This window comes from Theropithecus gelada, chromosome 6 (genome assembly GCF_003255815.1).
Source record: "Theropithecus gelada isolate Dixy chromosome 6, Tgel_1.0, whole genome shotgun sequence".
NCBI classification, from domain to species: domain Eukaryota; kingdom Metazoa; phylum Chordata; class Mammalia; order Primates; family Cercopithecidae; genus Theropithecus; species Theropithecus gelada.
This window is the reverse complement of record NC_037673.1, coordinates 82,874,098-82,901,996: the sequence shown is the minus strand read 5'-3', so window position 1 is coordinate 82,901,996 and position 27,899 is coordinate 82,874,098. Positions and strand designations below refer to the sequence as shown.

Genomic DNA, 27,899 nt, shown 5'->3' with positions numbered 1-27,899 from the left:
AGTTGGTTTGTTCTTGTTTGAAATATCTTCATTTAGTAGCAGGGAAATTGTGATTTAAAACTAATGGAGTTGGGAGGCCCAGGAAGGTGGATCACTTAAGGCCAGGAGTTCTAGACCAGCCTAGCCAACATGGTGAAACCCCATCTCTAATAAAAATACAAAAATTAGCTAGGCATGGTGGCATGAGTCTGTAGTCCCAGCTACTCGGGAGACTGAGGCTGGAGAATGGCTTGAACTCAGGAGGCGGAGATTGCAGTAAGTAGAGATTGTGCCACTGCACTCCAGCCTGGGTGACAGAGCAAAACTTTGTCTCAAAAAAGAAGAGGAAGAAAAAAACCTAATGGAGGTGTGAGAGGGGGTAGAAGGGAATTGGCCATGTATTGATAATTTTTGAAATATATTTCTCTGTATTCTTTATATTTGAAATTTTCCATAAATAAAGTAAAAATAATAGAAGTGAAGAGAAACACCTGCTGCTTTTTAGTTGAAACTAGAAATGGAAATAGATAAATGCACAAGTTCTACATTCCAGTGTGCCTCCTGTGGTAGCAACAGCAAAGAAACACTGTCGCACATCAGGCTAAGTAGGAGACCGTCACAGCATCCAGTCTGCTTACTTTAATAAAAAAAATCATACATGAGCCTTAATGTTAGGGCATCAGCAACAATTGTATTCTGCAGACAGTTAATTTAGACACAGCCCAATTCCTACTACAACTGAAAAATAAGATCAATGTCAATTTTCATGAACTAAAATTTGTTCAAGGTTTAAAAAAAGTTACACCAGCAATGCCAAGTTTTTCATATATTTTTCCTAAGTGACATTCAGAAATTTTACTCATATCCCTGTAGAAATCATAGTCTGCCAACTCTTTTAAATGCCTATTTCTATTTTCCTTTACATAAAACTAAGGAGTTGTCAAATATCTTTCAGAAAAACAAAACAAAAAGAATTTATATGATATATATAACTGTCATTAGTCTAATACTTTATATAGACATTTAATTATCTAGATCACTTATTTTCCTATCTTTTGTACCGTTAATGTTTTTCTCCATTAAATTATTCTTTCCCCCATATGCAACATTTTAGGTTGTTCACAATTCGTTGTAATCAATTTTCCATGCCCTTCAATCTTCTCTTTCTCTTTTTCTCTCTTAGCCAATTTACGACACCAGATTAGCCACATATGTTGAGTGTGTGGATCGCCAAAATTATAAAACCACAAATGGCATAAGTTTGAGGAATTCAAATAACTGTGGCAAACTCTAACCTCAACTGCACCCAACAAAAATGAACAAGAAAAGACTTTCCCTATCTTAAGCCTCTAAAAACATTTTCATAGAAAGCAGAGTTAAAGCCATCCTGCCACTTCTTTTTAGGCTTTTCAAGACCTAAATTCTCTAGGTCTCATCATCTTTCTCTTTCTATTTATTTATTTATTTATTTATTTATTTATTTATTTAGAAAAGCTATTTGCCATAGGGAAATTTGGATATATAATAAATACATGAGAGAATAAGGTATGCCTAAATGGGACACTTCAGAATCAATGTAAATTTTGGATCTCACCTGCAATTTTGAAAGTCCTATTAATTTAAAAACTAGTAAATACCTTAATATTTATGATAGCTTACTGTAAGATTCCCTAGAGGCAATGAAGATGGGAATCTCAAGAAAACTATAACTACCATACATTCTGGCTTCAGAGGTGAAAACAGGGGGAGAGGATTGGCTAGTTATCAACAGAAGGGAAAGTGCTTTTTGCACAGAGAAAGAATAGACAAGGCAACAAAAGTGGCAAACTGTAAGGGCCAATACACATCCACTGCTTCAAGTTTTTCAGCCATGTTCCATTCTCAGAGATTTCTGGTAGTACTTCAAGAACACCGATCTCCAAACTCCTTCTGAAAAGGGCTAGGAATGCTTCTGCCTGAAGATCTTACCTATTCTTTCTGGGCCCCATGATCTCCCTACATGATTGATCAACCTACTATTTCAACTCGAAAAAGCCTTTTCACAAATGTCAACTTCAGTGAGGCCTCTATTTAAAAATGAACACCCTACCAAGTCCTTTCCTAATTTCTGATTACACCCTGTGAATTTACATCAACCTACCCCACACCCTCAGTGTATGCCTCTTTTGAACATTCCTGCCGGGCTTCTCCTTTAAATCTTGCCTGGAAGGGGCGGAGCTATGTCCCAGGCTCACCGGGAGGAGCGTTCCGTAGGCTCCGCCCACCTACGTCTCAGAGGGCGCCCCAACGAACCCAGGATAAGGTCTCTTCCTAGTCCGCTGCGGAAATGCGACTGCGTACGCGCTGGACACGCAGTCGTGACGTCAGCGCGCTCGCGCCGGCTGGCCGGGCGCCCTAGGCTTCCGCGAGATCTTTGGTGGGGGTTCGGTTGCTTTACGCCACGGCACTGCTGCGTTTGGGTTGTATCCTGCAGGCTGTCTGGACCTGGTCACGATTCCACAATGTACCACAACAGTAGCCAGAAGCGGCACTGGACTTTCTCTAGTGAGGAGCAGCTGGCAAGACTGCGGGCCGACGCCAACCGCAAATTCAGATGCAAAGCGGTGGCCAACGGGAAGGTGAGGTTTTCCCGACGGTTGCCCAGTTGCTTGGTCACTAAATTCTGAGCAGCTGCGGGAGCTCTTCTGGCTCCCAGGACAGTCTCACTCCCTCATTTCTCTGCCTCTGCGGCGCGGAGTGCGTTTATCTATTAAAATAAGCGAGCACCTCGCGAGGTTGCGTGGGTACAAAGACGAACAACGCCATCCCCGTGGTCGAATGGCAGACAAGTAACCAGTCTTTGTAACGTGGTGAAGAAGAGAGTACGTAGTGTGCTAAGGTAGTGCGTGGCAAGAGCCGTTCACTTGTCAAGCGGTGATGTTGGGGAAGGTTTTTCCCAGTAGCCAATGCGGAGAAAATGGGGAAAGGACGTTCCAGGCAGTCAGAACTACCGTGCAGAGTGGGAGGGAGGTCAGAAGTTACAGGGCTGGTGCGTGGACGTGTTTGTGGTCGTATGTGGCCGAATGTGAGTACCTGTGCAGGAATGGCTGGGGAGGGTAGGAAGGGAACTTGTTTGTAAGTGGAAGTGAGGCGTTTGAAATTTCCATTGAAAGGATGAGGAACCTTTGAAATATTTAAAATGGGAAGCTAACCTTATCAGATTTCCGTTCTGGAAACAGCGCTCTAGCAACCTCGTGGTGAATGGGTTGGATGAGGGCGGGAGACCGGCGACGGAATACGAACCAAGTGACTGAAGATAAGGTTTGGACTGTGGCCCGCTAGCCAAGTCCCTTCTGTTACAGCTCTAGGACTGGTTTAATCTTTCTTACAAGCTCCACTCCAGCAGGTGTTCAGTGCCTCCAAATTGGTAACACTGAATTACTTTACTTTCTACCTTTAATTCACATCACTGATTTTAGCACCTGAATTAGTTTCCTTAAGGGCTGCCTTAAAAAAATCACAGACTGGGTAGCTTAAAATAACAGAAATTTATTGAAACATTTGCTGTTTTTTTACAACTTGTGTCGTAATGACTGACCGAGAAACGAATGTTGGAAGCTTTCCAATCATATTTGTAAAAAGTCTATCTACTTTTAAATTTGTAAATAATGATATCACAGCTGTGAGCATATGCACATAGCCTATCGTGATTGTTTATATAATGAAGCAAAGGTCTAGCTGACATTCCGAAAAGTTGTGAAATGATGGTAGAGTTTTAGTTTATTATTTTCCTACAGCTATTTTGTGTAATGATTAGCGAATCTATAAAGAAAACGAGGCGTGATATATTCCCCTTCGTTGGAGATAAAAACTAAATTTAATCTGGATAGAGAAAAATGTTTTACAATTGTTTAATTCATTGAATTCATTGAACTTGTGTTGTAATTGTTGATCTAAAGGTTCTTCCGAATGATCCAGTCTTTCTTGAGCCTCATGAAGAAATGACACTCTGCAAATACTATGAGAAAAGGTTATTGGAATTCTGTTCGGTGTTTAAGCCAGCAATGCCAAGGTCTGTTGTGGTAAGTTACAGTAGTGATGAAATATAATGTCCTTTAGTTGACTTGTGAAATTTGACCTCTTCTAAATTCCCTGTCCACTCTAGTCTTAAAAATTCACGTTAGTTACAATTAATTAGTTTTTGGCACATTATATCTTTTTCAATTCAGGCCTTAACTCATGAATTGCTGTATCATATCTTCAAAAGTATTTCAAGTCTCATTTTGTGGTCAGAAAAAAATTTGAGGTCAGGTAATGTTATAAAGAAAGAAACAAAATAAATTACTTTCCTCTAAGTTCTCAACTAGTGAGCCATAGAACTGGGACTAGAACATAGACTACTTGCTTTTCCAACTCTGTGACACCCAATAAATGTTTGAAGTAATGCATTCTTTCATAATTGGTAATCATATGCCCCAGCTGAAACTGATACCATAAGATTTTTTTAAGCCTTAATTAGTAGAAGCTGGAGTTTTATCTTTGGTTAAAAAAGATTGTCTTATTGCTTCAGATGTATGGTTCTGAGGACCTGTTTGTTTTTTGCTGGGGTGGGCAACCGTGAGGAGAAACAGGTAGCTGAGATTAAAAAGCAGAAAGATAAAAAAGCTAGAGTGGGAGGGTGTTTAAAATGTCTTTACGTTATTCTCTCACAGGTTTGTTGTAAAGAACAAATATAGAAGTGTATCTTAAGTAAAAGACTGTTAAATTTTAAAGTTATACAGCGTGACTAGCTTATGACCGAGTAGAGAATAATCTTCTGGGAAATTATCTCCATTTTTATAGTTGAAAAAAATTTGAAGTATGTTGAAAATATTAAGTCCATAGAATTTATAATTTTTTTTTCATCTGAGATGTCAAAGATTCAGAGAGAGTTTTAGGTATACTTGATTAGTTTATATCTTCAGATTTGGTTTATTCTTACAAAAGAACTAAAATGAGGCAGTAAATTTGAGTGATCTTATCAAATGAAGAAAAAAAATCCTTTAATGAACTTCTTTATGGAATTTATTTTTAAATAACATGTTTATAATTGGTGAATAATTTTTTGTTTTACATAATGACAAAACTAAACTTTTAAAATACTTAAAAGGAAATATTCTTTTTTCTATCATAAAATAGATTAGTGGTTATTTCATGGGTTCCAGCCAAATGCTATAATGGTTAAAAGTACAGGCAGGTCTTACTTGAATTCATTCCTGTTCCTTATTAGCTGTGTGACCTAGATAAGTCAGTTCACCTCATTGATACTCAGTTTCCTTCTCTGTAGAGATAGCAATATTTCACCAAGCTGTTGTAAGGGTTAAAACATGATGATAGTTTTGTGCTTATCACAGAGTCTGGCACTTGGTATGCATTCAGTAAATGGTAGTGCTGCTTCTGCCATTCAGTTGGCAGCAGTGATCACAAATCATGGGAATGGATACAAAGCAATATCACAAATATGTAGTGGCTTTAGAGAGAAGGCTTATTGCCTTGCTCATGTTTTTTTGTCATTATTTTTATAAGATTGGTTAATCTGTGAACATTTGTATTTTTCTTCCTGAATTTATCTAATTCAGGACATTTTTGATACTCTGACTTCTAAAACATACACACTCACGTATTTTTAAATCCAGTGACCATAGGAAGGATTAGCCAGGGTAGGCTAGGGATAGACAAGCAAAGGATGGGAAAGGATCTTTTGGCTATGGCATTTCTGTAGTAATTCATCACAATTTATTTTGATTAAAGAAGAATTAATGAGTATTAGTATTTTTCTGGGTAATCTCTACAAAGAAACCTTTCCATAAATAAGTTCTGTTTCACACAATTTAACATTTAACATTTGTGAATAGATCCTGATGATATATTTTTTTTAACCCTTAGGGTACAGCTTGTATGTATTTCAAACGTTTTTATCTTAATAACTCAGTAATGGAATATCACCCCAGGATAATAATGTGAGTATGTCTGTCTAATATATTGTTTTCATTTAAGAAGACCTTTATACTCTTTTGAGTTTTTTTGGGAGGAGAGAGTTGAGGGTAATTTAGACTTGAATTCTGTTTTTTTTTTTTTTTTTTTTTTTTTAAATTCAGAACTTAAGATCTCTATTTGCCTGTACTTCGGTAATACTGATGGCATCTGAACTTCAACTTGTCCAGATTCAAATTTTGTTTTTCTCAAATTAGCTACTTCTCTAACATCTCTATTTGACACCTTTGTTCTTCCAGTTGTTCAGACTGAGAATCATTTGTAGTGGCCCCTCCCACATCCAGTCAGTTTACGGATCCTATAGCTTCCTACTCATTTCAGTTGAACAAAGATCTGTTGTTGCTGCTCTCTGCTGAGCACTGTATCTATCATTAAAGATGAAATTAGTATGAGACTCATCAAAGAGCTTGCTCTCAATGACATTGTACCTGTTTTCTCTTTTTGATTCCCATTTCCACCAGTCAAGATTAGGCCCTTGATCTCACTGCCAACTTTGATTTTTGCAGTAGCTTTCTTACTGTTTTCTCATACTGAACAGCATGAATTGGCCAGGTGAATTTCACACATTTGTCCCTTAAATAATGGTCTCTTATTCAGATGCCCTTAGAGACTTCCACCGATGGCCTTCCACAATGTTCCTTTAACCTACTTTTCTTCCCATACTTATATGGTACATATGTGCTTTATTTTTAACTATTCCATCTACGTTATACAAAGTGCTCTCATTCCTCAGTTAATTTGTTTTTCCAGATATTTAGGTTGTACTACATAACACTGTCATTGAGTCAGTGATGTTTGAATGCCATGGCAATATTGGTTTGACCTATTTATAGTTTGTCTTATGTCTCTTAATGAAGTGTGAACAGGAACTATCTTTTAAAAAAAAATTCTTGCAATGTCTAGCAGTCACTTTTGAATATTAGGCAATTATAGAATATACTTTTAGAAATAAAATATTTAGATACTTCTCAAAGTATATGCATGTTCTTCTGCCCCACCCCAACCCCACCCCCTGCCGCTTCATTTTTTCCTCTAGGCTCACTTGTGCATTTTTGGCCTGCAAAGTAGATGAATTCAATGTATCTAGTCCTCAGTTTGTTGGAAACCTTCGGGAGAGTCCTCTTGGACAGGAGAAGGCACTTGAACAGATACTAGAATATGAACTACTTCTTATACAGCAACTTAATTTCCACCTTATTGTCCACAATCCTTACAGACCATTTGAGGGCTTCCTCATCGACTTAAAGGTAAATTTGATATAAAATAAACTAATACTACATTCTCCTCTCCTATTCTTTAACAAAAAGAATCCAATATTTTAAAACTCATAGTCATCCTCGTTGTTAGAGCATGGATACGACCTGTGGGTCTGGCCTGGTCATCTACGGCGGTTGTGTTTAAACTTCAGTGGGCATCATCAGTCATCTGGAGAAATTGTTAACTCAGATGGTTGGGTGGGACTTATGGAATTTCTCATTTAGGTGATCTTCATTACGTCCAGGGATGTAATGAAGACCATTGAGAGTTTAGAACGGTGCTTATTATGGAGGCTTAAGATACCTCTTCTAACTTTGAATTATATTGTCATGGATCTGGGCCTGATTTAAACCATAAAAAATTCTTAAACTAGAAGATTGCTGAGTGACTTATATTTTTAGAGGTTTGTGAACTTGAGTCTCTGTGTAGGCATCAATAATATAAGTAAACAAACATTGACAGAAGTAACAAAAATGTTAAGTTGTTTTGTTTGGCTCTAAAAGAGAAGTTGGATAGTCAAAGTTGAATCAAACAGAAATCAGGAACTGGTTCATTCATATTAGATCAGTGGCTCAATTTGGGTATCTTCTGTGTGCCAAACTTTGTGCTTGAGGATGTAACCAGAAACAGGACAGGAACAGTCTCAACTTTTGTGAACCTTGCAATCTAAAGGTTTTAGACAATCGTGTATCCATTGTGCTCAATAATACAGAGGGGAAAATATATTTTAGAGGGAGATAACAGATTAAGAGCTAACGAAAACATTCTGAGAACGTATCATTTAAAGTACAATTCAGAGTAGGAATAGGAGAGAGAAGAACATTCCAATCAGAGACTTCCCTGGTAAAAAGTTCAAATTCAAGAAACCATTCTGTGCTAAACAACCTGAACAGAGCCTAGCAATGCAGGGGGAAGAGATCACAGACAGCTGCTGCCAGAGTGGAAGGCAGAGTCTAGACTGTAGAGACAATGTTACAGATTTTGAATAGAGCAAAGAGAAACCAGTGAAAGGTTTAAATTTAGAGAGTGGCATGATTAGATTTGCAATTTTAAAAGATCATGTTGGCAACCTTATGGATCAGGTATTTACTGTGCATCTGTATATGTCAGGCATAACGTGGAGAATGGATTAGAATAGATTAAGTGAATAACGGGGTACTGTTAAAGGAGTCCAAGCTAAGGATGGTGGTGGTCTTCACTCGTATGAAGGTTGTGGATACAGAAAGCTTCCTGGGCTTCAGAGATACAGGATAAATATCCCTTATCTAAAAAATTTTGGGCCAAAAGTATTTGAGATTTCACTTTTTTTTTTTTTTTCCGATTTTGCAATATTTGCATTGTGATTATTGGTTGAGCATCCCAAATCCAAAATCTGAAATGCTCCAGTGAGAATTTCCTGAGTGTCATATCAGTGCTCAGAAAGTTTCAGATTTTGGAGTATTTCGGATTTTGAATTTTTTGGATTTATGCTCAGCCTGTAGTTAGGTAGAATCAATAGAACATGAGAATTGATTGTATATAGAGATGAGGACAGAGGAAGAACCCCCAAGTTTCTGACTGGGTGATACTTTTTTTTGTTGTTTTTTGTTTTATGGAAGAGACCGATGCACATTTAAATACTGATGCAAAGAGCTAGTAGTGAGAGAAAGATGAAATACAAAATAGTCTGTTTGGAGTAAGGTGGAAGGGGTTGGCATGGGATTTGGAAGCAAGGTAGAAGAACTGGCCTTAGAGGGAATAATAGCTCTTTCTCTTAACAGTGGAAAAGGGGAAATTATGGGCTTAGGATACTGTTATGCCTCAGGGTTTGGTGTTGGCAGGAAATAGCGCCTTTCTTTGGTAAGAAATAGTTTTCTGAGAGTGATAGAGTTGCTGAGAATTATCAAAGATGTTAAGACAGATGGAAAATATTTATGCAGTCACTGAAAAATGGGAGAGTAAACTGTCTGTGGAAATACTATGGTTGCTTGGCAGTGTTTAAGAGCCTTGCTGAGGTCAATGAATATGAGTTTACAGTAACATTTCCAGACTTTCTGCTCATATTGTTTTCTCTGGCAGTACTCAGAAATCTTGGTATAGTTGCAAAGCGAAGTTTGTTGGATTCAACCACTGTTCAACTTCTGGTTTTTCCAGAAATTTGTTGGCAGTGTATCGGGGCAGGGAATTCAGGAGAGAAATGAGGAGCAGAGGACACTGGGAGCAAGTAGAGAGATAAGTGAGCAAAGGTTCAGAAGAGGAAGAACAGCTGTGAAGTAAATGAGTAAATATATTAGAAAGGGAGGCATTGTGGTCAGAGTAGTGGGTCTTAATTTCTCATATCACAGGCGAGGCATTTTTGTACAATTGACTCTTAAATACTTGATTTCAGAGTGTAGAAAAGCTTTCCTACTGCTTTAGGTGTCGAACATGGATATCTGAGGACTTCAGATTTATGGTTTATTTTATAGGGTATGAAGAACTGTCAGGAAATAGGAGGTCTTCCACATCTCTTGGGCATATTTTAAAACTTTTTCTGTGGGAATTTGAAGTCTAGTGTGTTCTAATCAAATTGAGATTCATTTTTATTTACTTCTTCCTGAAAGTAAATTTTAAGTAGAAGGAATTTCATATAAAAATAAGGTGTATTCCTAAATGTGGCCTTACATTTGAATCACCTGGGTTGCCTGAGAGAAGCATTTACCTGGGAATATGTATTTCTTGGCCCTACTTTAGACTCAGTGGAATCTCTAAGAGCTTCCCTTCCTTCCCCTTCCTACTCAGGTGGAAAAGGACCAAGAGAAGGAATTAATGTAAATTGAGGACACTGTCAAGTACTGTGCTAGGAACTTTAGATATGTTATAGCACATATTTCTTAATATGAGTTGTGTAATTTTAAACTGTTGTTATACTCCATTTAAACCCTCAGAAATGGTAACATTTGCAAACTTTCTTTCTAGACCCGCTACCCCATATTGGAGAATCCAGAGATTTTGAGGAAAACAGCTGATGACTTTCTTAATAGAATTGCATTGACGGATGCCTACCTTTTATACACACCTTCCCAAATTGCCCTGACTGCCATTTTATCTAGTGCCTCCAGGGCTGGAATTACTATGGAAAGGTATTAATTAGTGTTTTAACTTAGGTCAAATTCAGTCACTGAGTTTATTTATTCATAGAATCATTTCTGACTAGAATCTTTAATATTCCTTGTGGCTGGGATGATTGGTGAAAAGAAGAAATGAAATTGCCTTTTAAGGAAGTCTTTAAACATCATGAAAAATACTGTTGAACTAAGAGGAGGATACATTTAGGATTAAAGTAGGAGTAAACCAGGTGATCCTTGAAAGACTGATATAGCTATCAGTATATGACAAATTTAGAAGGTCCTGTGAACTGGTGAGCAACTTGAGTGCAGCAAATACGTCTGCCTTGTTTTATCTTTATTCCCCTTCTGTAGAGCATGTATGACACGTGGAAGTTAAATATTGTTAACTAACTGAAGCACAAGCTAGCAGCCAATTAGACATTTTTAGTTTCTGTATTAAGTTTCTCAATTTATGACCTTTGAGATTCTGCTTGATTTCATTCTTAGAAATAGCTGAGGAAGAAAGCTGATAAAACTTCCTAAAGTTAATTAAAACTGTTTTACATGATTATAATCCCTTATCCATAATTTCAGAATCCACTGATAAGGTGGCAGCAGATAGAGCAGATTGTATTTAGTTTTTATTTCACTTAATAGGAATATTTGTGTTCCCTTGCAGAAATCTTAATATTCCTGATTATAGACATCACTTGAGTATTTCACATTTCATAATATATGCACCAGATAACTTTTCTAGGACATGAATACTTAAGAATTTCACAACACATCTGCATCTAGGATAAGGGATTGTAGGTTTATATTTTATGATATGCCTCTTCTCTGCAAACAAAGCTCACCAACTGTATATAAATATATATATATTTAATCCCAAAGTGATTTAAATCTCCACTTATTTACTAAGCAAACATCTATTAAATACCTTCTGTGTACTACTATGCACTGTACTACACTTTAGGAATATGAAAATGAGTAAGATAAATCTCTGCGTTACGAAAGACAGTCATGTAAATTATTGATGTATATGGAGTTAAGATGTGGACTTCCATTAATTTTGGGGGGGTTGGTTGGTTATTATTTTTTTTTTGAGACAGCATCTCACTCTCACCCAGGCTGGAATGCAGTGGCACAGTCATAGCTCACTGCAGCCTCAACCTCCCAGCCTCAAGCGATCCTCCTACTTCAGCTCGCTGAGTACCTGGGACCACAGGCACACACCACCACACCCTGGCTAATCTTTTGTTTTTTTGTAGAGTTGGGGTTTCCCTATGTTGCCTAGGTTCATCTCAGTCACTCCTAGACTCAAGTAATCTCCTGCCTAGGCCTCCCAAAGTGCTGGGGTGACAGGTGCACACCACCATACCTGGCCTGCGGACTTCATTCTGTAAGGGAACAAAAGTCCTCTTTTCCACAGTTCAAATAACCAAAAGTCTGATTAATCTTGAAGCATTGTATATAGTGCATATATAAATTCTTCAGTGATGAGATTTTAGTTACATAGAGTGGGATGAAGCATCCTAAGGTCCAGATGAGTTTATTTCATCTTAGAAGTTTAGTTCAGTATAACTCCAGGTAGGCAAAATTGAAATTGTGATACCTTTGGCTCCGTGCAAATTTAATAGGCCTTTGTAACATTCCCAGAGACTAGACATTGGGCCTTCCCCAGCCCCCCTTTTTAGGGAAATGCTTTCCAAACATTTTTAACTTACAGCTGATTTACAGGCAAATTTTTGGGATATGTGGAAATGGGGTTTACATTTATTGCTCATTTCAAAAGGGAAAGCCCCTGTGCTGTTGTCAGAGTCTGGATAATGCCTCAGATTATTAATCATAGGATTATTACCATTATTTCTGGGTTTTCTTCTCTTTCTTGTAGATTTAGAGCTTTATTTCTCATCTGCTACTTTAGGTATTCTTATTTGCCTGTGGATTTTATTAAAACACCACAATATTAAAATTCAAATTCAAAATTGAGGTTAAGAGTTGCTAACTTCACAGAGCTAATGAGTAGTCAGCCAACTCTTAGCACCAAACCTACGATCCTTATGCTTAAGAAATCAAAAGGAAATGAAGAGTAAAAATAAAGGAAGATGACAAAAATGGGAGTAATTTTAGGTAGGAAAGGGAAAGGAAAAAACTAGTTATTTTTTACTATAGTTGTCAGGAGAGTTCTTGATTTTCAGATCCAAAATTTATTCCCACAATAGATGATGATGATGTAATGTCAAACAGTTATCAAAACTTTATAATAAAATTTCAATCTGGATAAAGACACAAGAGTTCTTAAAGCATTGCTTTCTATTTTTGTAACTATTACACCCAAGAGAAAAATAATTTTTTTGCATTTGTGTTTGAAAAACTATTTAATACTTTGAGAATCTGTTCATTTGAGCTTTTATCAATTATAGGTCAAGTTCAGGTATGTAAAACTTCAGAGTAACTAAAAATTTAAATATAGAAATTATATTTTCATACTGTCAGCTCTGAGAAAAACAGGTAATTTGGATTTTATATCACATTGATAAAGTTTAACACCTTTGATTTGGACTTGATGCAAATAAGATGTAATAGATTTATAAAGCGTTAGGTGGTTGGTTTGAATGTCTGTTACTTCCCAAAAGTGCAACTATAGGTAAAATGGCTTTCATACTAAGGGAACAGAGAATCCTTACTATTGCCAGATTCCAGTTTTGCTGCTTCCTAGCTTTATTACTTTGGACAAGTTACAAGATCATGACTTGTTCATCCCTGTAACTCAGATTCCTCATCTGTAAAGTAAGGTTAGACTCATTGGGCTTCTATATTAAAAGATTTAAATGTTACAAGTACTGACTGTTACTGTTACTTACATACTATTTTGTCTCTGAAAGGTTGTACCTGAATGTCACTAAACTTAAAACAGTAAATATCTTTTAATGTAATTGCTAATAAATCCTTAAAACATAAGAGTTATAGATTATACATTCATAAATTTAAAAATTTTTTAATTGCCTTTGATGAGGATGGAGGAAAATAATTTATGGTGTCATGTTTTCTCAATGTGCTGTATCTTTTCAATAGATTACATTTTTTTTCTTTTCTTTACCAGTTATTTATCAGAGAGTCTGATGCTGAGAGAGAACAGAACTTGCCTGTCACAGTTACTAGATATAATGAAAAGTAAGTAAATGAGAACACTTTACAAAATGTTCTTCCAGTACAAAGCTCCTTTCTAAATAAATATCTTGGTGTTTAACTAGAAATACAACATAGATTTTTGTTTAGATTTCTTTTCACTGAATTACTGTATTATGGAAGCATGAAAGACACATTGGTCTAGAACAAATAGAAGGTACATAGAAGGAAGTGTAGTGTTCATATATATAGAACTTACGCAAAGAGTGAAAATAGAGTCCGATTTAGAAAGGATTTAGAGATTGACAACAGGATCCTTTTAAAGAATAAAGAAACATACTAGGCACTGAAAAAGATGTAATGGGAAATAAGGATAATGTTTAAATTTGTAACTTCTATTTTGTAGATAAATTATTTTTTTAAGAGAAAGGTAGAAGAAGATTTGACACACTCAGAGAAGGCACCGTTAAGACAGGAGAGAAAGATTTAAAGATGCTTGCCTTGAAAATTGGAGTGATGTGGTTGCAAGCCAAAGGAAGCAGGCAGCCACTGGAAGCTGGAACAGGCAAGGAATGGATTTATCCCTGGAGCCTCCAGAGAGAGTGTGGCCCTTCCAGCACCTTAATTTTGGCGCAGTGAAACAGATTTCAGACTTCTGGGCTCCAGAACTATGAGATAATAGATTTCTGTTGTTTTAAGCCGTCACGTTTGTGATAATTTTAATAGCAAGGTTGGGAAAATAATACAGCCCTGAATAACCAAGATTTATCCAGCCCAAAACGTTATGAGTGCTGGTGTTGAGAAACCTTGTCCTGAGTTGAGTAGAATCTCTACTTATTGGCTGAATTAACCAGCATTCTCCATTCCTCTTTCTTGCCCATGGCACACTTGGTCATGGCTGCTAAGCTACTCTTTGGGGTTAAAAGTCAATCATGTGGCCGGGTGCGGTGGCTCATGCCTGTAACCTCAGCACTTTGGGAGGCCGAGGTGGGCAGATCACGAGGTCAGGAGATGGAGACCATCCTGGTGAACACTGTGAAACCGCATCTCTACTAAAAATACAAAAAATTAGCCGGGCATGGTGGTGGGCACCTGTAGTCCCAGCTACTCGGGAGGCTGAGGCAGGAGAATGGCGTGAACCCGGGGAGCAGAGCTTGCAGTGAGCAGAGATTGCGCCACTGCACTCCAGCCTGGGTGACAGAGTCAGACTCCATCTCAAAAAAAAAAAAAAAGTCAATCATGTTTGTTTCCAAACCTTGTGTAAATTGTTCTTGTTAATTAAATTTGTAATGTAATTAAATGTTAAACCAGTAAAATACAAGATTGAAATCTTGATCTTCGATGACAGTAAATGGGTATACATTTTACATATTTTGTGTTTTAAAATTTAAGATGCTTCAGGGCATCTCTATCATTTCTTGATTCTCTGCTCGAAGTGATCCTGAGGGCTTCCTTCTTGGAGAATGATGACTGTGGTTTATGAATTATAAACTGTAGGTCTTTAGTTATACCACTAGGGGGTTCACTTTAAAAGCTAATTGTGATTTGACTGTAGCTGTTAGGATCATAGAACTTAGTAGGTAAAGGGGGTCTTATTCCAATGTACTCATTTCATAGCTTAGTTTTATTACTGATTTCTTCTCAATACCTTTGTTTTGCTCCACTTATTTTAAAATGAAATAAAAACAGCTCTTTATGAAACACTCAGAAGTTTAATGCTACTAAGATATTGGTAATTTTTGGAACACAGATACTGTCCTAAGGGTGTTGAGTTACAAGTATTAATTCAATTAAAAATACTGTTTTGTTTGCATTATGAAATAGGTCACTAGTGTAGTCATTTGGATCACATGGCTGGCTAACAGTAATAATAAGCTCATTGGATCTCTCATTATTCCCCTAATGTTGAAATTGGTATTCTTTGGTTTATTATAGTTGAATAACAAGATCAGCTAGAGGATGCTTTTGCAATTATAAAGTTACTGATATAGTAGTTTGCTTTTAACCTGAAGTGGACATTTTTGTATAGGGTCTGCTTTGTTACAGCAAAGGATTATTAACAAATTTTTACTAAGCATCCTTCCTTTATTGCATGTTGTGTAATAACAGTTTACTTTGTAAAAAGGAAGTATACTGTTGGCCCACTATCTGTGGAATAGAATATTACAAAGATGGTTGGTGATAGAGAACAAAACATGTTCACTAAATCATTTAGGGATTTTTTTTTTAAGTCTTAAAACTGAACAAGAAGTGACCCCAGTAGGATTTGCAAAAAATACTAGATAATACAGTGTGCTTTATGTTATATATGATATGGGCTAAACAGCAGAGAGCCATAATTACTTCAACTAAACATGCAGTGCTTATTGGATTTTAATGTACAATGAAATGCAGAATGATGCAAATCCTGAGAAGAATAACCATGTCATTTGCAGGGTGTTTTGTTGTTTCCTATAACAAAATGGAAAAGTAACCAGCTCCGCTACTATAAGAAGGTTTGCTTATTCAGTTTAAATTCTTTTTTGTATCCACATAGGCATGAGAAACTTAGTAAAAAAGTATGAACCACCCAGATCTGAAGAAGTTGCTGTTCTGAAACAGAAGTTGGAGCGATGTCATTCTGCTGAGCTTGCACTTAATGTAATCACGTAAGTTGATGTGACAGTGTTAATCAATAGACATAATTGTCACCCAGTCCAACTGGTTCGTAAATCATTTTATTGGTGTTTGCTCATTTGAGGAAAGCTGACTGATCCATTAAATCAGATTTTCTTTATTGAATGGACATTTCTAATGAGATTAAGTTAATAGTTTGGCATTCACTGTGCAGTTCTGATCCTGCTGTGACTCATATGTTCTTTGGCTTGCAGGCCATTCTGTTCAGTTACTTCTCATGGGATTTCAGGGGTCAGGGTCTTCCTAAGGAATCCTTTTACCTTTTCCTGTCCTTTTAATCTTTGGTCTCTCTGAAGCTGTGATACCTGGTCTGAGGAACAAATATGCTATTCCAGACTTCTGTTAGCTAGAGTAGGGAAAGTTGGCATACTTGCTTTCAGTGACAAACTTTATATTGACGATAAAGCCAGTAGGAAAATAGGCTATTTAATTTCTTCTTGTAGCTAGACATAACACCTTTAATGTCTCTTAATTGATATGTAAGCTGAATGTGGAAATCACCATAAAATTGGCAATGCATGCTTTGTAAATTGAAAGATCCACTTAAACTTTCTCTTTTAGGTGTTTAAGCAGTTGGGAATTTGGACAGGCACTAGGATTAATTAAACTGTCATTTTCTATTTCCTTTGGGATGCATTTTGTTACTTAAAATTATACTGTATTTGTTAAAATTTAGTAAGAGTTATCTGTGGCATTTTATTTTTAAGATGTATTGAGGTATTATTTCTGTAATTGGTGAATATGTGCTGCTGGATACCTATGAAAAGCCAGAACAGCATTCCAAGGCCCTTATGTCAAATACACATGATTCAAATTCCTTACCTATACAGTTGTAGTCGGGGAATATCTAGGGAGTTAGGAAGTGTGCAGAATATGAGGTTGTTTTATTATAGTTAGAGCTATAATGACAAAGCATGATTTAGCACAGAATTTGAAATTGGTGGATTCCATTCACTCCCGGGTTTCAGTGGTAACAGGAATTTTTCAGAGTGGTTACAGAGAAGTAATGTTGGCTTTAATGAATAAAAGTATTGCAGCACTGATTATGTTCTTTTTGCATTGATTTTGAAATGGGATTAGACCAGGGGTTGGCAAACTGACCTATCAGGCCTATCCAGCCCATTAGCTGTCTTTAGAACAGTTTCTTGGAATGTAGCACACCCATTCGTTTATGTATCACCTATGGCTATTTTCATGATACAGCAGAAAAGTTAGGTAGTTGAAACAGAAACTGATTATAGGGCCTTGCAAGGCCTAAAATATTTACTGTCTCTTTAAAGTTTATCCACCCCTGGATTAGACCACTGAACTATTAATCCTACCTTTTCTAGCTAAGTAACTGAATGGACCATAATCCAGAATTCCTAACTACCATAGCTTACATTTTATTCCAGATTGCCATCTGCCTTGTACTGGGTGGGCCAAGCAAATTCTGAATACCTATGAGTACTTGAGGGGTGCTTCTCAAACTGTGAAGGACTTTTTAAAAAAAATTCACTAGATGTATACTTGTGTAAAATTCAATAAAAAATGAATTACTAGAAGAGTGAAGACTAAAAACATAAGCTCAAGTTTTATTAGATTCAACAGTCATAAAGTTATATCAGATTACTATTAAAAATTTCTAGGGCTGGGCACAGTGGCTTATACCTGTAATCCCAGCACTTTGGGAGGCTGAGGCAGGCAGATCACCTGAGGTCGGGAGTTCGAGACCAGCCAGCCTGGCCAACATGATGAAACACCGTCTCTACTAAAAATACAATAATTAGCCGGACGTGGTGGCGGGTGCCTGTAATTCCAGCTACTTGGAAGACTGAGGCAGGGAGAACTGCTTGAACCCCGGAGGGGTCACAGTGAGCCGAGATCACGCCATTGCACCCCAGCCTGGGCAACAGAGCGAGACTGTCTCAAAAAAAGAAAAAAAAAAGAAAAAAAAAAAACCTTCCAAACACAATTCCTATACTTAACTCACTGCGAACTGTGCAAACTGTTCATGGAACAGCCCTGGTACTCACTACCATGAGTAGTGCTACTTTAGGACTAAATATTTGTTTTCCTTGATCTTCAAAATTATTTTACCTTTATTTTTCATGACACAAAAACTGTTTGGTCCTTGTCAGTCAATACAAGTGAAACCAAAGTTCCCTTTGATCAAAACCCAAATCTGTCATGACCTCAGAAGTTACTTAGCAGTTGTTTACCTTTGCCAGCCTTTTCTCTGCACGTATATCCATATGTATTTATGAAATAAGTCACATTTTCTTCTTTGCATCTTTCATACATATTGTACGTGTAATTATCAATGCTTAGCTTTTGCTAGTCTGAGTGAAAAAGTATTACATTGGTATTTTAATTTGCATTTTCTTGATTATGGGGCATTGAAGTTTCCACGTTTAACAGTCACTTATATTTCTACTGTGTTGCTTATTTATTCCCCTTGTCCAATTTTCTGGCTTTTTTTTCTTTTTTTGAGATGGAGTCTTGCTGTGTCACCCAGGTCTGAGTGCAGTGGCGCGATCTCACTGCAACCTCTGCCTCCCGGGTTCAAGCAATTCTCCTGCCTCAGCCTTCCAAGTAGCTGGGACGACAGGTGCATGCCACCACGCCCGGCTAGTTTTATTTTTTGTATTTTTAGTAGAGATGGGATTTCACCATGTTAGCCAAGGATGGTCTCAAGCTCCTGACCCCCACCCACCTCAGCCTCCCGAAGTGCTGGGATTACAGGCGTGAGCCACTGCGCCTGGCCACATTTTTGTGGTTTGTAGTGCTTTATAGATTCTATATACAGTCATTCTTCAGTATCCATGGGGGATTGGTTTCAGGACTTTCTGCTGATAACCAGAATCCACAGATGCCCTAATACAAAATGGTGTATTTGCATATAACCTGTACACATCCTCCCATATACTTTAAATCATCTCTAGATTACTTATAATACCTAAATACAATGTGAATGCTATGTAAATAGTTATCATACTGTATTCTTGAGGGAATAATGACAAAGTCTGTACGTGTTCAGTACAGATAGAATTTTTTTCCTTATTTTCAATCCGCAATTGGTTGAGTCCACAGATGTGGAAACTACAGGATACAGAAGGCTGATTGTACTTATTTATATATGATATATTCTATTGTTTTTCACAACTTTTTTCCAAATACTAATTTTTGCCCCAGCTCCCATACCCCCACTTTTTTGAGAAAGTCTGTGTCATCCAGGTGGAGTGCAGTGGCTCGATCTTTGCTCACTGTACCCTCTGCTGTCTGGGCTCAAGTGATCTTCCCACCTCAGCCTCTCGAGTAGGTGGGACTACAGGTGCTCAACCACGTTGGTTAATTTTTTTATTTTTTTTGTAGAGACAAGGTTTCGCCACATTGCTCAGGCTGGTCTCAAATTCCTGGGCTCAGGCGATCTGCCGCCTCGGCCTCCTAAAGTGCTGGGATTACAATTGTGAGCCCCTGTGCCTGGCAGGTCCCAGCTCATTTTTTATTTCACGTTTTTCCTAGTTATTTGAAACAGTTTTTATCACACATTAAATTTGTACTTCTGCATAGTCATTACTTTGCTTAATCTAGTCTGATCATTGATTTATGATCTCACTTTTAATTACCATAGCTTTTGTAATATCTCACTTAATTACCATAGCTTTTGTAGTATGCTTTGAAGATAACTGGGATAAGGTCTTCCAACATTGTTCTTTTTTATATTCTCTATTTTTTCACACTTCCTCCTAGGTCAGTGTTAGACTTGACAAATTCCATGAAAAATTTTATTGGGGTTTTAATTAGAATTGCATTTAATTTAAAGATTGATTTTAAAAGTATCATTTTCCCTACCCATAACTCTTCATCTTTTTCCATTTATCCAGGCCTATGTTTTTCAGTATATACATGATATTGCATATAGCCTTGCTAGTTTATTTTACATTTTATAGTATCTGTGGCTGGTATTAGATTTCTTATTGATAGTTGCATAATTATAGGAAGAAGAGGAAAGGCTATGAAGATGATGATTACGTCTCAAAGAAATCCAAACATGAGGAGGTATGTTTTACTCCAAAGATGAACTCTAAGTCATTTTTGTTACACATTCTGGTGTGATTATACTATTAAGATTTGTTCTCCAAGAGTATAAGCATTATAGAGTTGTGGGTTTTTTCATTTTTTGCATACTTCCTTACGTACAGTACTGTTGTCCATTATTAAAGGGATTTTTCTCTCTTCTGTCTTTGCTTGATGAAAAATCCTTCTTGTGTTCATAGAAAGCAGAAGCAATATGCATACATACTACATTTTTGCTTTATTTCTTATTTTCCAAGGATTTTTCCCTTACCCCCTTTTAAAAACAAATTTTCTGTCAAGTCAGGTAAGTGAATAATCAGAGGCAGAAGGTCACAGTTGTAACCTTTATTCCTCATTGGAGTAGTCTGGTGAGACCATGCCAACATTACTAACAGTGAACTATTACAAAATTTCCTGGTTTATCTTTTGTAATCCACATGGGTAAAAGGAGGAGAACATTTTCCTAAAGGGAGGTAAGAGGTAAACAATACTGGTTATGCTTCAGTGTTATCCTTACCACACTTTTTTTCCTTCTTAGGAAGAATGGACTGACGATGACCTGGTAGAATCTCTCTAACCATTTGAAGTTGATTTCTCAATGCTGACTAATCAAGAGAAGTAGGAAGCATATCAAGCGTTTAACTTTATTTAAAAAGTGTAATGTGAAAACAAAATATATTAAAACTTTTCTATTACTTTCTTTCCCTTTCACAGTAACTTTATGTAAAATAAACCATCTTCAAAAGAGCTAGAATAGCACCTGTTTTGAATATTCTTACTCCATCATGACTAATATCAAATTAAAGCTGCAACTTACTTGCCTAATTTTTTAAGCAAAATATGATAGGCAAACCTATGCTTTTTAAAGAAAAAGGCACCACAAAAACCAGAACTTAGTAGCTAGCTTTGAAAGTGTTAAGGAATGTGTTTTGCCCTCTAGAAACCTTTATAAATGGCTTTTTGAATGCCATCCTGATACATTTAGCTATTTGTCCATTACTATTAAACTGCAGAAGTATTTCAACTATTACATGGTACTGAAAGCCAGTTGTCTGGGTAATGAATATTATTTGTTTTCTTTACTTACCCAAAAACATTTCCAAATGGGTTTTTTTTAAAAAAACAAATATATGATTTTGAATAGCTGCCTACATCAAACTCTTAGGCTAGTATAGATAAGTAGGCAGAAGCCACTTGTATATTCGGTTATGGTTTTTTAATTTTGTTTCGACGTAGGGTCTTGCTGTGTTGCCCAGGCTGTCTCAAACTCCTAGGCGCTAGTGATCCTCTACCTCAGTTTCCTGAGTAATTGGGACTACAGGCATACGTCACCACAGCCTTTAATTAACCTATTAGATCACCTATAAGTGAATCCGTGTAAGTAGATTATAACAGTTACTAGGAATTGTGCAGACTAAATATGTTCGAAAAATGTAATTCAAATTGAAATGAGTCAATTTAAAAATATAAAAGCACAGACTATTACAACAAATTACTTAGATATGAATCATGGCTGCCTCTGTTTCACTGTGTGACCTTGGTAAGTTATTAAATCTCTAAGTGCCAGTTTCCCACGCTGAAAATGGGGAAAATAATAATGCCCACTCTTTATAGGATTAATTAGAACAGTACCTGCATACACTTAAGTATTCAGTAATTGCTAACTGTTATAATTGGAACCGAACTGTGGCTGGCTGTATATCAAGCCAGAATTCTTTTCAGGAAAACTGGCTTGAAGGAATTCCGAGTAATTCAAGTGTCCTAAATCTAATTAAATTGCACAGATTACACACACCTCCTCAGTCTCAGTACATCCCAGGCTGTACTTTCCAGAAAGGTAAGTACCATTATAATTACATCTACTTTAAGGCAATGCTTACTATGTGCATATTCATCTCTCTAACAATTCTTCAAACTGTAGGCTTGAGTTTTGTGGGGTGTTTTTTTGTTTTGTTTTGTTTTGTTTTTTCCCTCATTCTGGAGTGAAAGGAATAAAATTCATGACGTGAGATTTTACAAAAGCAGAGTGGAAGAAGCCAAAAGTTATAAATCCTCCATCGTGGTCCTAGTTAAGTACATTGCTTCTAGGCTCTAGACAGAATTACAAGATGTTCACAGTTTTTCTCATTTTCCCTTTCAGATCGCCAAACTTTGGCATCAGAGCAAGGTCCACACTTATCACTGAAAATTTTCCCACCCAGCCCCATTAAAAAAGTTAAAGTGTGAGAGATTTATTTCAACACTGACAAGCTAGTTACTACAGGGCCTACAAAGGTAAGTAACAAGTTTCCATTTCAACTTGAGAGACAAACGATGTTAAAATATAAGAAGCAGGATGAGTCAGGTTTGTGATTTTAAATAAAAGGGAGAAGGATTTCAGACTGAGGAATGACAGGTTAGTATGGGTAAAGATTGAGGCGTGATTAGTGGAAACCAAAGTGCATAGCAAAATATCTTGACTAGTCCATATCCTCCCTGTCTCCTGTCATGTAACTAAGGAAGGAGGCCACCTGGGTTGTTCCAAGTCCAGCTATAAAACAGAAGGGATGGAAAGGAGAGTAATTTGATAAAAAAGCCAGGAAGGGAGAGAATGGAATGAATTGAGTTGATTTCAAGGAAAAGGAGCATGGGACATGTTGAGATTTTTGGTATCAATGTTAAACTGTGATTGAAGCCACAGAGGTTAGCAGCCCCCATAGAAATAATTGCCTTTTGTAGCTTGAAACTGTTAAGCGGACATCTTTTAAACCTTTAGCATTTTTTTTTCCTGTATTTTATACATTAGAGGAATAGCATAAAGTGTTGCTCTTGGAATCTAGGCCTTTCCTTACTGTAAGAACACCTCCTTGGGTTCCTGTCTCACCCACTTTTATTACCAATGTCATTCTGCCACATATGTTCCATATGTCATACCTGCCCTGCACAATTATGAGATGGAAGGAATTGTTGCATATATAGAATCCTTTTCAAAAGAGGCCATTAGCAAAAATACTGATCTAAAGCTTCAGCTTCTCCCTGGGCCTTGCTCTGGTGCTAAGGTTTAAACTGCCCCTGAAGGAGGAAGAAAATAAACAAATTAAATGCTTAGCTCTATTTAGACAGAAGTAATCAATTATGCAAGATATCCCTTGGTTTTATTTTAACTTAACCTTTGTGAATACTTCACAAAAATACACATACAGAAGTAAATAAAACTATACAGTTGAACTAAATGTCCAGCAGATACAACAAGTAGTCAGAAGTTCAAAGATGGATAAGTTAGGCAGCTGATGAGGTTTGTCTGCATAATCAAAGGGGTAGGGTAGCACAAATAATGAACAAATAACTTTTAACAAAAACATTCTAGTTAACATAAAAGAAACTGGTAGTCTATGAAATGAAGGGGTAACATGCATTGATCAATACAACAACCAATAATATTTACTGAATTCAAACTATTTACTGTTGTAAACATTTAACAAAGCATTATGAGATCTAAATACAGTCTTTGACAATTTCAACAAAATAAGTAGTATGTTTAAAAAATAAAGCTGATGAGCAATAGATCATTCTATATATTTTCTTTCAACAGTTCCAGCAAGAGAAATAGCACAGTATTTTTTAAAAGTATACAGCAAAGATTGTTCCTATTATAATGACAAACTCTGGAAACTGTAAATACAAATAATCATTGAACAGTCAAATGGTCATATTCCTAATCAGGAAGTAGTTACAGTAAGAACAGTCTGCAATCCAGTTATACACAATTGTCAATAAGAGAATGTGTCAGTTGATTTCATAGTTCTTTCTCTAAGAGACAGCAAAACTTTGGCAACTGGGTGTACTGAAAATATATTTTCAAAGTTCAAGATACAGTCATAGCATTTTGTTTTGTGAAAGGTGATCTGTACACCAAGGCTCAGAGGTTGTTAAAGATTGATTCCATGTGGAAATAGTGCAAATATCCTGCACAGATAGCTTACAAGGTTGCTGGCATAGTTATGCACTAGCAGAATCTTGGATTTTGTTTGCATAGCTCACACATCATTGGAATGTGGAAAAGTGTGCTATTTTTTGGCAAGAGCAAAGGAGATACTATACTGAAGTGAATTACCATGTTGGGCATGATGAATCCATGCAGAACACTGGGGCGAAGGCTGCTACCTGACATCATTGGTTTTTGTATACTGGTTTTGTTTTTGTTGAAGCAGTTCTGTTATAGCCAGAAGCTTTTTCAGTACGTGCTAGACAGAGGAAAAATGGTATGAAAATAAATGAAAGCTCGGTCAGCAATTTCAGGATGGGAACCTGGATTTGAAAAAAGCCATATCAAAGCAAAGGGATGCATAAAATATTAGCACAATTCCACTCAAAACATAAGTTTCTATTATTCAGTCATTGGCTGAGTATTTCTGGTCATAACTAAGAGAATTTTTATATATAGTGAACAGAAATTTGTGTTTGGCATGCTCCTGTTTTTTAGGCCAGAACTATCACTATCACATTTTGCCAGAAGCAGTTTACCTCTCTTTAAAGGTCTTTTAATTTAATATTTAAGGCAAGTCATATTATTAGTTTTGAAAGCTGGGGGGTGGGGGGCTGGGAGGAACAGGACTTGAGGATTCTAGAATCTCAGATTGTAGAGAACTCAGTCACCAAATTCAATGCTTTAATTCCTTCTACAAAATCACTGCCAAATGGTTAGCCAGTGCGGTGACAGCATTCACTATCTCCTGAAACTACATTAGAAACTAGTCAAAACTGTCTGTGTGGTCACTTCTTCTCAGTGGCCCTTAGGTCAGCTGAGGACACTGAAAATGTAACCCATTTTGTTCTGTATCTCCAGTATCTTAATTGACCTGGTGTTAAGTCTCTTTGAATACATCCTAATCTGTATCTGTTTGGTGCAGATGGCAGATACAAGTCTATCAATGTAGTCTACTGTTTCTCAAAAGTGTAGGCCATGGTTCACTTGCATCAGAATCCCTATAAATTCCTGTAAGAGTTTGCTAGATGTGCAGCTTTCAAGGCCACACTTAAGAATCTCTGGATGTGAATTTGACAAACATCCCAAATAATCATTTGTTTCACAATTTGAGAATCACTTTGGCCATGCACTCTATCTGTATGTGACAGAGAAGAGACAGAAACTGAAAGAAAAAAAAAAAATCAATACTGACTTACTAGCCATTTTCACATACGTTGCCAAAGTATGTTAACAGTTACACTGCTTTCCAGTAGAATTAAGATGCAGACTCAAGAGCAAAACCTGATGTTTTTCAGTATTAAATGTACATCATTTTAGTCTGGGCCCGTTATTTCTGTCTGCTGAGATCTTTTGTTAATACGATGCAGAGTCTCAAAAATTTAATGTAACAAGAAAAAATGTTAACCAGAATTCAGTTATTTATTACCTCTCAAAGTGTTATCCTTGAAACATCATTGTTAATGAAGGCTGGCGAAAGCCTACCTGCTGTGCACCACGCTCATTACTGAGCGTTCGAAGTTCATCTGAATGAGCCACACAAATCTCATGCAGTGCTGCCAAATCACGGGACAGGTCCGTTCTAGACTGTTCTGTAGTGTCCGGAAGTTCAGGTACGTTCTTTAAGGGAATTGTAAAATTGCATTTAGAAATACAAATCTTTTTTTTTTTTTTTAATTTTTTGAGATAGAGTTCGCTCTTGTTGCCCAGGCTGGAGTGTGATGGCATGATCTCGGCTCACTGCAACCTCCGCCTCCCAGGTTCAAGCGATTCTCCTGCCTCAGCCTCCCAAGTAGCTAGGATTACAGGTGCCTGCCACCATGCCCGACTAATTTTTTGTTAGAAATACAAATCTTTATAGTCTCATGTGAAAATATTGTAATTGAGTATATTAGATAATTTTTTTAAATTCTCAAATTTCTTAAAATTCTGAAGATTCTTACTGAAATATAAAATTCAGCATTAATGATAGTAAAATATAGACTCTGTAACCTTTGTATTCACATGAAAGCCAGATTCTATTTTTTTCCATAGCATGACAGATGTGGTACAATATTATTGCTATTCTAAAAATAAGGGTCGGGGGATGTGGCTTCCTAACAATTAGCTTTATATCTGAAATATAGAACATATGCCAAATAGTGTAGGTTAACTGCTAATCTGGATTAAATGCAGCCTATACTTAAAATTCCTAGATGAAATTTCATTATTAAGCTCCTGTAGTTTGCCTAAGTTGATATGCATATAAGTAGGAACTGCACTATGAAAATGCAGTGAGAACATGTCAAGTTAGACATTATCTGTGGACTGTGTTCAGAATACGTGCTAATGTGTGGGAATAATCAGTGTTAATTATGGTACTTTCAGATAAGGTTCATAAAGTAACTTAGTCACTATAATTAAAGTTTATAGTATAGGTTGAATATCACCCAAAATGCTTGGGACTAGAAGTGTTTCAGATTTTGGAATATATGCAGTATACTTGCCAGTTGAGCATCTCAAATCCAAAAAATCCAGAATTGGAAATTTTCCAAATAGCATTTCCTATTGGTGCCCAACAAGTTTTGGATTTTTTAGCATTTCAGATTAGGGATACTCAACCTGTACTTTATTATCAACACTAAATGGCAGTGTTATTTTAAGCCTTGGAATAACATTTAACAAAGGCTTGGATTACCAGTAAAATGGTGACAGTATTTGCTTTACACTGCTAAAAACTGCAAAACAATGTTTTCTATGGGATAGAGAAACACGGTTATACAGGATATATTCATTCAGTGATTAAAGGATTATAGCGATGAAAGACACTATATTTGCCTTCAGAGAACTGACTCTAGTAGAAAGGACTTTAGAAAAAGTAATCATAGCAACACAGAGTTTATATATCACAGATATGCAGGGGATGCTTAGGAGGTAAAACAAAAGTTACTTTTTTTCATGTTTGGGGCTCAGCAAAAGCTTCCTGAAGGAGATAATAATTGAAGTGGGTCTTCAAAAATAAATTTGGCTTATACAAGATGGTATACAGATGGTAAAGAAATATAATAGTATTATATTTGGATTCTAAGCAGTATGAAATCCTAGATTGGCATAATTTCTCACACAGTTCCTTAAACATAGTAAAAATGTTTTCCAATGATCAACTATATCCCAGTTCACATACAGAAGCATGATGGACTTTTAGCTTGTCAATTTCACTATATAGAGCTATGCCATAATTTTTCATACACTAAACTAGTGACTCATAGGCATTCCTGATTTGTTTGCCACAAATTGTGGTGTTCTTTTTAACTGAACCTGAATATATTAAGACAGAACATGGACACCTCAATCTCCAATCCTAGCACTCCCTAATGCCATGCCTTATACCTGGCTCTATTCACATGTACATGTACCTTGCTGGTTTCCCTATATATGAACTGAATTATTAATAAGTTTAGTTTAAAACTGACTCAGTACCTGAAAATCTGTACAATCATGAAAATTTAACTCTTAAAGGCAGGGTCCTAGAAATTATAAAATACCCTCATTCATAATTTTGTAATCACATTTTATTAACAAGGCCCAAATGAGGCATAGATATTCACACTGAATGAAGTGTAACACCAAATCCATGTCTTTTATTCCTAGAAAAGAAGACTTTTCAGTCTATTTACTTATTTAACCTGGTCAGAACTGTGTCATCGTCTTGCTTCAAGCCCCACATAGTAGCAGCAAAGTAAAAAAGCTAAGGAGGCAACAAAATGTCATGG

At 36.6% G+C, this 27,899-nt stretch overlaps 2 protein-coding genes across 10 annotated transcripts in view; one reads left to right on the top strand and one right to left on the bottom strand.

Moving 5' to 3' along the window:
• Positions 1-2,243: 2,243 nt before the first annotated feature.
• Positions 2,244-25,575, top strand: CCNH (cyclin H). 5 transcript variants are annotated; one of them, XM_025386894.1, is made up of 9 exons: positions 2,244-2,597; positions 3,918-4,040; positions 5,884-5,957; positions 7,028-7,238; positions 10,186-10,349; positions 13,423-13,493; positions 15,985-16,096; positions 20,105-20,165; positions 22,324-25,575. In XM_025386894.1, exons 1-9 carry the CDS (start codon positions 2,481-2,483, stop codon positions 22,366-22,368), a joined length of 978 nt encoding a protein of 325 aa, XP_025242679.1. In that variant the 5' UTR covers positions 2,244-2,480; the 3' UTR covers positions 22,369-25,575. The 5 variants fall into 5 exon arrangements, with proteins under 5 accessions (XP_025242679.1, XP_025242678.1, XP_025242680.1 ...); XM_025386895.1 differs by lacking the exon at positions 22,324-25,575 and adding an exon at positions 20,722-20,939 and having other exon boundaries at positions 2,248-2,597; XM_025386896.1 differs by having other exon boundaries at positions 2,304-2,840.
• The window catches only part of RASA1 (RAS p21 protein activator 1), a 120,748-nt gene continuing 116,130 nt past the window's right edge, over positions 23,282-27,899 (bottom strand). For 2 of the 5 annotated variants that reach the window (XM_025386889.1, XM_025386888.1), the window contains exons 25-26: positions 25,633-25,767; positions 23,282-24,406 (exon numbers count right to left, since the gene is read on the bottom strand). In XM_025386889.1, coding sequence (XP_025242674.1) covers positions 24,323-24,406; positions 25,633-25,767 — 219 coding nt within the window. In that variant the 3' untranslated portion in view covers positions 23,282-24,322. The remainder of the gene's footprint in view (positions 24,407-25,632; positions 25,768-27,899) is intronic. The other 3 variants (XM_025386887.1, XM_025386890.1, XM_025386891.1) reach the window with 3 other exon arrangements.

Excerpts from the sequence above, each read along its gene's own strand:
- CCNH (XM_025386893.1), top strand. The coding sequence starts at position 2,481 with ATGTACCACAACAGTAGCCAGAAGCGGCACTGGACTTTCTCTAGTGAG. Across the intron at positions 2,598-3,917 it reads AAGCGGTGGCCAACGGGAAG|GTTCTTCCGAATGATCCAGT; the intron begins GTGAGGTTTTCC and ends GTTGATCTAAAG. Across the intron at positions 7,239-10,185 it reads GCTTCCTCATCGACTTAAAG|ACCCGCTACCCCATATTGGA; the intron begins GTAAATTTGATA and ends CTTTCTTTCTAG.